This window comes from Anomaloglossus baeobatrachus (genome assembly GCF_048569485.1).
Source record: "Anomaloglossus baeobatrachus isolate aAnoBae1 chromosome 5 unlocalized genomic scaffold, aAnoBae1.hap1 SUPER_5_unloc_4, whole genome shotgun sequence".
In the NCBI taxonomy this organism is placed as follows: domain Eukaryota; kingdom Metazoa; phylum Chordata; class Amphibia; order Anura; family Aromobatidae; genus Anomaloglossus; species Anomaloglossus baeobatrachus.
In genome coordinates, this window is record NW_027441808.1 from 1,028,424 (window position 1) to 1,039,530 (window position 11,107).

At 44.5% G+C, this 11,107-nt stretch overlaps 1 protein-coding gene across 1 annotated transcript; it reads right to left on the bottom strand.

Annotated features, from left to right (window-relative positions):
- Window positions 1–301: 301 nt before the first annotated feature.
- LOC142259253 (uncharacterized) lies at window positions 302–9,506 on the bottom strand. Its single transcript, XM_075331732.1, has 4 exons — window positions 9,183–9,506; window positions 8,978–9,101; window positions 8,781–8,894; window positions 302–5,736 (listed from the first exon to the last, which is right to left on the bottom strand). Exons 1-4 carry the CDS (start codon window positions 9,435–9,437, stop codon window positions 4,649–4,651), a joined length of 1,581 nt encoding a protein of 526 aa, XP_075187847.1. The 5' UTR covers window positions 9,438–9,506; the 3' UTR covers window positions 302–4,648.
- Window positions 9,507–11,107: the final 1,601 nt, after the last annotated feature.

An 11,107-nucleotide genomic window follows, 5' to 3' on the forward strand; every position in this document is an offset into this window, starting at 1 on the left:
GCCAATCCGTGTGGAGGGGCGGGGCCAGGCCAAGCCCAGCGGCCATTCTGACGGTTGTCACTGTAATGACACAATTTTGGAGCAAGACAGACAGACAGAATAAGGCAATTATATATATAGATGGTTTTTGGCTTGGGAATACATGTCTGCCTTTAAGTGTTTTTAACTGTCTTTTGGTGTGCCTTGACTCCCAGTGAGGAGATCTTTTTGTATTTTTCCTTTTTGTAATAAAGATTTCCAATTTTACATGATACAATCTTTTAGTGATCCCTTGATAGGTATACTCTTTCTCTCTTCTGTCTCGTGTAGATAAAACTCATTAACACTTAATTTTTTGCAAGAGTCGTAGTACCTGGGTACTAGCCTTAAGATATGCCGGCAATAATGAAACACATTTTTGGAGATGTGTATCAATATATTTGGATAAATTGTCTGTCAGACAGCCGATCCCTGATATTATAGGGCGTCCCGGTGGATTTTCTGATGATTTGTGGATTTTTGGTATGTGTTGAATACAGCTGTCCTAGGGGTCTGGTTTTTAATATATGTAGCTTCTTCCTTATTCTAAATTTTTAATTCAAAACCTTTTTTAACTAAGACATTTAATTCTTCATTATACTGACGTGTAGGGTCCTTTTTTAGGACTTCATATGTTTTCCTATCCCCCAGAAGTCGAGCTGACTCCTTTTCATAATTCTCTTGGTCCCTAATTACAATACCACCCCCTTTGTCTGCTGGGCTGTTAACAACACGTCTGAATAATCGTTTTGAGAATGAAAATTTGATTTACCTTTTACGTCAGTATGTTTCACGTTAGAATTGAATTGTTAGGGATTTGATTCAATATAAGATTTTTCATGAAAAATTTTTTAACGCTAATTTCTTCATAAATTGTTTAATTCCAATAAAGGCTTGGAATCGATTGAAATTTGTGGTGGGTGCAAATTTCAGACCTATCTATAATAATGATGTTTTCTTTTTGGTTAGATTGTATTGACTAAGATTAAAAAAATTTTGAGGGTCCTTTACTATCTGGTTGTCTGTTTTCTTTTCGGTGAGTTTCCCTCCCCTCGCGGTTTTTCTTCCCATTATGAAAAAATCCAAAGTGGTGGGTTTTGTCTTTAATTTATTTGAATTATTGTTTGCCCCCCATATGTTTTTGTACTCCTAGGGGGGATCCTCGTGTTTTTATTACATGTATTAATATTAACGTTTTGTGATGTACTTGGTTCATTTGTATCTCCTAAATTATGGAGTACGTATGTCTATATTAATATCTGTATTGTTAATTTGTTGGGTATTGGAATCATTAGTTTGAATTACAATGGGAGTTAGCGGTATCTTAGATATATTATTATTTGTTTGAGGGCTCTGTAGTAGGAAGTCCACCGAGGTTTCATGTACAGAAAAGTCTAATTCTTCCACCTCACTTTCCCTTTGTGGGGAACACTCTCTCGTCAATAATTTCATATTGATTAGTTTCTAATGTACTCCTCCTATTGTGCACTTCGGATGCCCCTAATCTGAAATTTGTTTTATTGCAACTTTCGGATGAACCTAAGTCTCGTCAAAATTTTTTCTCTTTTCCATAATTTTTTTCTTTTTTAAATATATACGTTTTGAGATATTTTTGGATAAATTAACATCTGGGTGGTTTTTATATGATTTGATCTCTTTGAATAATTGGAGGATCACATTTTTACTCCTTTTTAATTGAGTTTTTCTTTTATCAATAACAAACTGAACTGTCTGTCTTGAGAAACTTTTCAAGAGTTAATATTGACATTGATGGAAATTTGTTCAGACTTCGGACAGTTAAAAAACGGCATTTTTTCAATAAAGTTTTTTTGTAAAAATTCAAATGATTTTTTAATTTATTTTTATTCAAAGATTATTTCCTGCGACTATTGAAATATATGTAATATCATACTGTGTATTGCAGCTATCAGCCGCCTGCCGGGGATTTTATTTGTGTGCACATATATTTTATTTCTAGCTGTGCCACAAATATTTTATATGTGCATCATTTAGTTATTGATCTTTATCAAACAATAGATTAATAGTTTTTTGAGTGTCTATAACTATTTTTGGTGGAAAAATAAAAAACAAAAATTAAAAAATTTAAATATTTCCGTTCGGTCTAGTTACCCTATTTTACCCTATCTATATCCTTTTTGAATAACTTGAAGTGGCGCAGATTACTATAAAATTATTACTTTATTTCACTTTTATACTTTTCTTAAGAGCAGCTACCACAGAACTATCAGGAAAAACAAGAGGAGACAACCACCGCAGACCACAGCCAGGAACAACTATAAACCACACCGAAAGCACACCAGGGTGAGGTTTATAAAGGAAGTCAGAGGCCGGCAACTGAGAGGAAAAACCTGACAGGTTCCCAGGATCATAGAGTCTGCTGCAGCAGAAACAGAGAACTGTCAGATAACAAACATGTTCTGCCAATCTCTGGGATTTTCCAACACTTGCTGCCAATGGATTGTCAGCCGACCGAGACACCTATGTGACAGCCCCTCACTATTTTTCTGCGAAATGTCTACAGCTCTGCCTTAACTCCAGAGGTTCTGAGGCAAAATCATAACATCTAAACAATATAGATAGGCATAAAGAATATATATTTTACAAGCATTTAACAAAACAGCAAGTTTTGAAATGCAATTATATACAATAAGATATATTTAAGAGTTCCTATCTCCAATCTGGGGATGCGATTTTTAGTAACTAAACAAATCAAAAAGGTCCATGGAGCCTCTGTCCGGAGTCTCGACACAGAAAATAGCCAGATATCCCTCCTGGAAGGACCTAGCCAAGGAGTGGCTCTTTTTAGGATACCCCCATATTAAGTGGCCCTTTTAGTCAATATCCAGCTCTTGACGAGTTTAAAGATATGACAAGGGAAATACCAAGGCGGGGTATTTCTGGCTATTTTCTGTGTCGAGACTCCTAACAGAGGCTTCATGGACCTTTTTGATTTGCATACTTCTCAGGGGGCAATACACCTAGGATTTCACTGTGTTAAGCGCCCTTGCTGGCTGCCGGCAGTGTTTTCTGGCTGGTCTTCCCGAGATCAGTGATTGCCCACTGCTTTAGTTACTAAAAAGATCAAACAATCTGAAATTAGTCAATTTTACAAATACAATCCAGTATCAAAACATTTTACAAATTTTACTAGCAAAGTTGAGCCCGAACTTCTAGTTTGTGGGATCTCTGTGTGCAGAGCAGAAACCCACAAATCTCTGCAGCTGCTCTAAACACGAGAAATTCCTCTGTCAACTAATCCAGCGAGGTCCCTTACTTTAAGGTTTTAGTGAACTGCTTAAGAAGGATGCCGCAGAGCTGGGGTCGAAAAGCTCACTCTTTCACGATCAGTGATCACTGAGGGTTGTGGGATCTCACAACCTAGAAGTTCCTTTTGGGGGACATTAGGGACACTTCCAAAAATTTTGGTACTGGATTATATTTAGAAAATTCACTAATCTGCAGCTCTTCACTGTATTAGTAAATAAAAAAAGGCAGCCACAGATTTGTGATAAGCACTATTTAAAGGGAAAGCGATCATTGCACTAGAAATTTGGGGAGAGTACCCCTATAACAGTGTCAGCAGCAGATACCCCCATATCAGTGCGGCATGACCACATTTTTTGCTTCAATCTTTTTCCCTATTTTCCTTCTTCAAAATCTAGGTATGTCTTATGGTCCGAAAAATACGATAAGTTTAAAAAGAAAGAAAATGGTACTTTCCCTCACAAATTCTTAAGGGTACTTTACATGCTGCGATATTGGTACCGATATCGCTACAGAGCGTACCCGCCCCCGTCGGTTGTGCGTCACGGGCAAATCGCTGACCGTGGCGCACAACATCGCTTACACCCGTCACACGGACTTACCTTCCCTGCGACGTCGCTATGGCCGGCGATCCGCCTCCTTTCTAAGGGGGCGGTACGTGCGGCGTCACAGACGTCACACGGCAGCCGTCCAATAGAAGCGGAGGGGCGGAGATGAGCGGGACGAACATCCCGCCCACCTCCTTCCTTCCTCATTGCGGCCTGCCGCAGGTACGAGGTTGTTGCTTGTTCCTGCGTTGTCACACATAGCGATGTGTGCCGCCGCAAGAACGACGAACAACCTCGCTACTGAATACACAACAATTTTTGGTAAGTGAACGATCTCTCACATACCAACGATTTTTGGCTATTTTGCGATCGTTTAAGGTCGCTCATACGTGTTACACGCTGCGTCGCTAACGACGCCAGATGTGCGTCACAAACACCGTGACCCCGACGATATATTGTTAGCGATGTCGCAGCATGTAAATGGCCCTTTACTTGAGCAATTGTAGCCGATTTTTGGATAAAACCCTTTGAATTATGGTCATCATGATGGCTTCTCCCATGTGACTCATCTGACAACAGGACCAGATTAATGATGAAAAACATTTGCCAAATTCTGAAAGTAAGAATGGCTGCTCCGCTCTGTTGGATTTCTGATGGTCGGAAAGACTTGATTTACCAGTTAAACATTTCAATTATTCACGACTTGAAAAATGTTCCTTCCCTGTGCGGCTTCTTCACATGTTTAACAAGATCTGATTTCTGAGAATAACATTTTCCAAATTCAGAACATAAAATGGTTAATTTGTGTGATTTTTTTGATGGTAAACAAGACCTGATTTCCTAGTAAAACATTTACCACATTCTGAGCATGAAAATGTCTTCTCTCCTGTGTGAGATCTTTGATGCCTAACAAGATCTGATTTCTGAATAAAACATTTACCACATTCTGAGCATGAAAATGTCTTCTCTCCTCTGTGAGATCTTTGATGCTTAACAAGATCTGATTTCTGAATAAAACATTTCCCACACTCTGAACATGAAAATGGCTTCTCCCCGGTGTGAGATCTTTGATGTACAACAAGGTTTGATTTCTGAATAAAACATTTCCCACATTCTGAACATGAAAATGGCTTTTCCCCTGTGTGAGATCTTTGATGCCAAACAAGATCTGATTTCCGAATGAAACATTTTCCACATTCTGAACATGAAAACTGCTTCTTCCCAGTGTGATATTTTTGATGCGCAGCAAGATTTGATTTCTGACTAAAACATTTCCCACATTCGGAACATGAAAATGGCTTCTCCCCTGTATGAGATCTTTGATGGTTAACAAGATGTGATTTCCTGGTAAAACATTTCCCACATTCTGAACATGAAAATGACTTCTCCCCTTTGTGATTTTTCTGATGTCTAACAAGGTGTGATTTCCGAATAAAACATTTCCCACATTCTGAACATGAAAACTGCTTCTTCCCAGTGTGATATTTTTGATGCGCAGCAAGATTTGATTTCTGACTAAAACATTTCCCACATTCGGAACATGAAAATGGCTTCTCCCCTGTATGAGATCTTTGATGGTTAACAAGATGTGATTTCCTGGTAAAACATTTCCTACATTTTGAACATGAAAATGGTTTCTCCCTTGTAGGGACCGTTTCTTGGTCGACATCCCTTCTGTAACTTTTATTTTGCTTAAAATTCTGTGATAAATCAGAATTTTGGACTTGCTTGAAAAGATCAGATGATAGAACTTTCCGAGGAAGGACTGGAGGTATATCTGGGACAACAGCATGCTCTTCATATGTATCATGTGTGATACTTTCATCATCTGTTATACATTCTGAAGATATTAGATGTCCACCTGAACTCCCAATACAGTCATCTGCTAAAAATAAACACAATGTTACTAGTTTTTAATGATATTATCTTGAAAGTACATTTATTTTATAACATCAGAAATTAAATTAGGGAAAAATTCATTCTTAGGGGTACTTTGCACATTGCGACATCGCTACTGCGATGTCGTCGGGGTCAAATCGATAGTGACGCACATCCGGTGCCGGTAGCGACATCGCAGCGTGTGACACAAATGACCGACGATCAATGAGCGCAAAAACGTGAAAAATCGTTGCTCGTTGACACGTCGTTCATTTCCTTAATATCGTTGCTGCCACAGGTACGACATTGTTCGTCGTTCCTGCGGCATCACACAACCCTATGTGTGACACCGCAGGAACAACGAACATCTCCTTACCTGCGTCCACCGGCAATGCGGAAGGAAGCAGGTGGGCGGGATGTTACGTCCCGCTCATCTCCGACCCTCCGCTTCTATTGGCCGGCTACTTAGTGATGCCGCAGTGACGTCGCTATGACTCCGAACGCACCTCCCCCTTGAGGGAGGGATTGTTCGGCGGTCACAGCGACGTCGCTGACAAGGTATGTGCGTGTGACACTGCTGTAACAATAATGTCCGCTACGGCAGCGATCACCAAATGTCGCACATACGACGGGGGCGGGTTCTATCGCGCTCGACATCGCTAGCAATCACTAGTGATGTCACAGCGTGTAAAGCACCCTTAAGGAGAAAAGCAAGAGCAGGAAGACAGAAACAAAAGGACAACAAGGGTTAACACCACAACAATTCACAGCAATAATGCGCAACAACCACCCGTTAGTCTGTATCACAACACCTCACCAGTATAGGTAACCTATAGCTGGCATTAATGAAATAGTCCAGCCAGCATATACAGAAGGTGAGAGAATGATACTGGCTTCCTGCTGCATGTGATCAAAGACACCAACTAGCAGCCCAGCAGACATTAACTTTTGTTAGCCTGCCTGTCTGTGCTTTGATGCCTGTGTCTCCCTGCACTGCTCACGGACATCAGAGAAGTTAGCAGGCAGAGTGTAGTTTCCACAGATCCTGACACCACCTTGACAGTTGAATAACCTGTAAACATCTCTGTGACATTGGTCCACAACATAGACAATTAGGCTTTGTAACCAAAGAAGGTAGCAAAGTATTGCTGTCTGTGCAGATAAACATTTGGGCTCCAATTCATCAAGACCGGCGATGGACACTGCAAAATGATATCAGGGACGGGAGTGAGATTGCTGACATAGGGAACGCAGCAGTTTGTTACGAATTAGAGAAGTGGTGGCATCACACCCTTGTTCTTTTCAAGCTTTGCCAATTTTGGCAAAGCTGGTTAAAATTATTATTATTATAATATAAACACTGGGGCCCCTAAGAGAATAGGGGCCTGTTAAATTGCCCAGTTTGCTCTCCCTTTCCCCTAATGCCAGTCCTGCATGCCAGCCTGTCTTCTGTTTAGTTCTTTTAGACTCCTGAAGTTAAAAGACCTTTGGTTACATCATGTCACATGACTTTGAAGTCATCAAAGGTCCTTAAACAATTAACCTTAGAATACAACTGATGGGGACCCTAAGAGTGGGGTTCCTGAGAAATTGCGCAGTTTGACTCCTCCCAACGCTGGCCCTGACAGTAACTAGGGCTTAATTTTGGAGTAGGTCTTATTTACTGGGAAACACAGTAATCATAACCCTCTACAGGTCTTTGAGTTGCCTTCATAATGACATAGAGAAGGCACTAGAAACAAATGTGACGCCCCTGGACTATTCGGGGTGTCACAGGGTACTGCACTTCCTATTCTTGGTGCAGTTTTCAACCCCTCATGGGTCTGGGTTCCAACCTGTGGTACTGTTTCCATCAGCATCCAAACTCCCAACCACACCTCACACCACACACTGTCAGGCACACCAGTGGGTTGCTGAGCTGGAATAGGGCCGCCCACCTAGGGGTCAGGCAGACTGTTGGGAGGTGACAGAGTAGTTGGCCATAGGGGAGCAAAGGGAGAGGAAGTAGAGAGAGTTGAGTGGTAGCCCTCGAGAAGTGAGGGGCTGGGAAGTGTGTGACTCCCTGTTTGTGGCAGGTTGGGTCGCAGACGGTGGTCTGGGACCGGTGGAGTCGGAGACCCAGTTGCAGGGTATTGAGCCTGGGTGTCTAGACCTGGTCTCAGAGTACAGGAAGCATCAGAGTCTAATAACCGGTCTGGGTCCAAAAGCATGGCAGGGTACAGGACCCTAGGTCGGGGAGTATCTTCAGGCAACCCGGCAATTAACCTGTGGAGGATAGTGATTTTATGGACTGTTCCAATGAAGCTCAGAGATCAGGGGCACTAGCGCAACAAGGGGGATAGGGCTTTCCAACCCAAGCAGCCCACAGAAATCCCACGAGTGAGCCTTTGAGAGCACAGCTCCACTTACACTAAAGTAGGGAGCAGGGCCCGGACAGCTTTACGCATACGGGCCACCAGAACACTTTAAATTTGTGCAAGGAGGGAGGCTCCGGATCACCCGACAGTACTACAGGGGATGGACATCCAGACGGGCTCCCCCAAGAGGCCAGCGGCACCCAGAGACTTGGTTTACCTTGTTGTCAGAGTCTGCTTTGCGGTCGCACCATCACCGATGCTGCCTGAGTGAGTACATGGTCGTCCCCTGCTTCCGTCTGGCCCTGCGCACCCCCGCTCCACCATTATCCAGAGTCCCGGGGCCTCCCCTACCTGTGGAGGGAACATCATCAGGCTACCCCACTCCATGTAGCCCGAGCACTCCCAGCAGCGGCGGTACTCCCTTACCGTGAACAACGGGTGGCGTCAAGAACTCTTACCCCCTGTAAATAGTCTCCCCCCTTCACATTGAAGTGACCACAAGCCCCCGGGTCCATAGACCCTCGAGCAACAGCAGCGACCCCGGATCTGAGTGGTTCGACTGCTACAGGGGCGGCACACAAACAGCGGAAGAAGCAGAAGGAAAGAAAATACAGCTGAAAAAATCCCACAGCAAAACGCCTTAAAATGTAAACAGAAAATTAGTGCAGAAAGTACATGAGTAGATATCTCTTACTGGATAGAGCTGGAGGAAACACATCCTGAGGAATATCGGGGTCTTCTTGTTTACAGTCCTGTGGGAGAAGAGGACGGGGACATCTCTCTGGTGTTGTCCTCTTACTGGATAGACCTGGAGGAGACACATACAGGGACTGAATTCATTCCTTACATACAGATAATTATAGGCCGTGTGTATTTAGTCCTGTCTATTACCTGGTGATGTGAGGGGCTGGGGAACCTCCATCATGACGTCCTTGTACAGATCTTTGTGTCCTTCTAAATAGTCCCACTCCTCCATGGAGAAATAGATGGTGACGTCCTGACACCTTATAGGAACCTGACACATACAATGATACCGTCACCCCCGATCCCTTCATAGCGTTACTGTATAATGTCCCAGCATTCCCAGCAGTGTCACCTCTCCAGTTAGCAGCTCAATCATCTTGTAGGTGAGTTCTAGGATCTTCTGGTCATTGATGTCCTCATGTATCGGGGGGTGAGGTGGAGGCCCCGTGTTTGGGCTCAGGGGTCTTCCCCATCCCTCAGACACAGGGGCCTGACAGCACTCACTAGAGGTCTTCTTCACTACTGTGTAATCCTGGTTATGGAGAGACACAGTAATAAATCTCACTCCAGACATTTCCAGAGTCCTCACTTCTCCAGTTCTGTCCATCTGTTATTCCCATAGATAAGAATGATGTAATGTGACGTCATCAGAATCTCTCACCTCTCCAGTAAGCCGGAAGAGGATCTCTAGGGTGAGGTGTAATATCCTCTCCGCCATCTTGTCCCTGTCCATATCCATCCTTCACGGGGCAATCAGGAGAATTCTCTTCTATAGAAGATCTCCACTGAGAGGATCCGATATTGTAGGGACCTGAATGGGGAGAAGATGACGATGTAACATCATAAAGAATCCGCTGTAATAATACAATTACTGGAGAGAATAAGGGGAAACATATAATGAGAACATTCTGGGGGAACATTATACTGTGGGGGGACAAAAAGGGGCCGAAGATTGAGGGCAGAAAGGGGCCGAGAACCGAGGACAGAAAGGGGCCGAGAACCGAGGATAGAAAGGGGCCAAGGACCGAGGGCAGAAAGGAGCCGAGGACCGAGGGCAGAAAGGAGCCGAGGACCGAGGGCAGAAAGGAGCCGAGGACCGAGGGCAGAAAGGGGCCGAGGACCGAGGGCAGAAAGGGGCCGAGGACCGAGGGCAGAAAGGGACCGAGGACCGAGGGCAGAAAGGAGCCGAGGACCGAGGCCGAAAGGGGCCGAGGACCGAGGGCAGAAAGGGGCCGAGGACCGAGGGCACAAAGGGGCCGAGGACCGAGGGCACAAAGGGGCCGAGGACCGAGGGCACAAAGGGGCCGAGGACCGAGGGCACAAAGGGGCCGAGGACCGAGGGCACAAAGGGGCGAGGACCGAGGGTAGAAAGGGGCTGAGGACTGAGGGCAGACGGGTTTCCTCACTTCCGGCCTCTCATAGTTGGGGTGTCTGTATCTATCAGAGGAAAAGGAACAAAAACCTCACAATTCATAGAAATCAGCGAGAGAAAAACTCCAAGAAAGTCACAGCGCTGAAGGGGTTAATGTCACCTGTGACCAATAATGGGGAATTTCCACACACCTCCACCTGCAGAGCCGCTGTCACAAGTAACAGTCATGTGGTTTCTGGCTATAGAAGGTCACAGCATCTGGCTGCGCAGAATGCTCCCTGACTTTCCATTGTTCCTGCTGTCAGTATTAATTTCCTGCTGGATTTCTCTCCCCCTTTTGGACCCAGCAGGAGCTCGCCTTACACCAGATCATCAGCATTGTCTGGGTGCTTAAATACCCGTTACTTCCTTGGACTCATGCTGGTGATATTTTTAGTTCATTCAAGCCTTGGTTGTAAGCAGGTGGCTTGTACTCCTCTGTGGTATTGCTGCTGAACTTCTACCTGTGTCACCTGTAGATAAGCAGTTCATGCATTTTCCTGTATGTCCCCCTTGTGTCGTCTTTAGTGTTTAGTGGGGTTGATGAAAAGCTCATCCCTTCCTTTCCCTATTTAGGGCCCCGTAGTAGGGATACCTAGGGTCAGGTATCCGGCTCGGCGCAGAGGTGCGGAACCTATCTATGGTGGTGAGGACCCAGGGAACAGCAGTAGTTATAGCTAGGGTCAGGTATCCGGCTCGGGGCAGAGGTGCGGAACCTATCTATGGTGGTGAGGGCCCAGGGACCAGCAGTAGTTATAGCTAGGGTCAGGTATCCGGCTCGGGGCAGAGGTGCGGAACCTATCTATGGTGGTGAGGACCCAGGGACCAGCAGTAGTTATATCTAGGGTCAGGTATCCGGCTCGGGG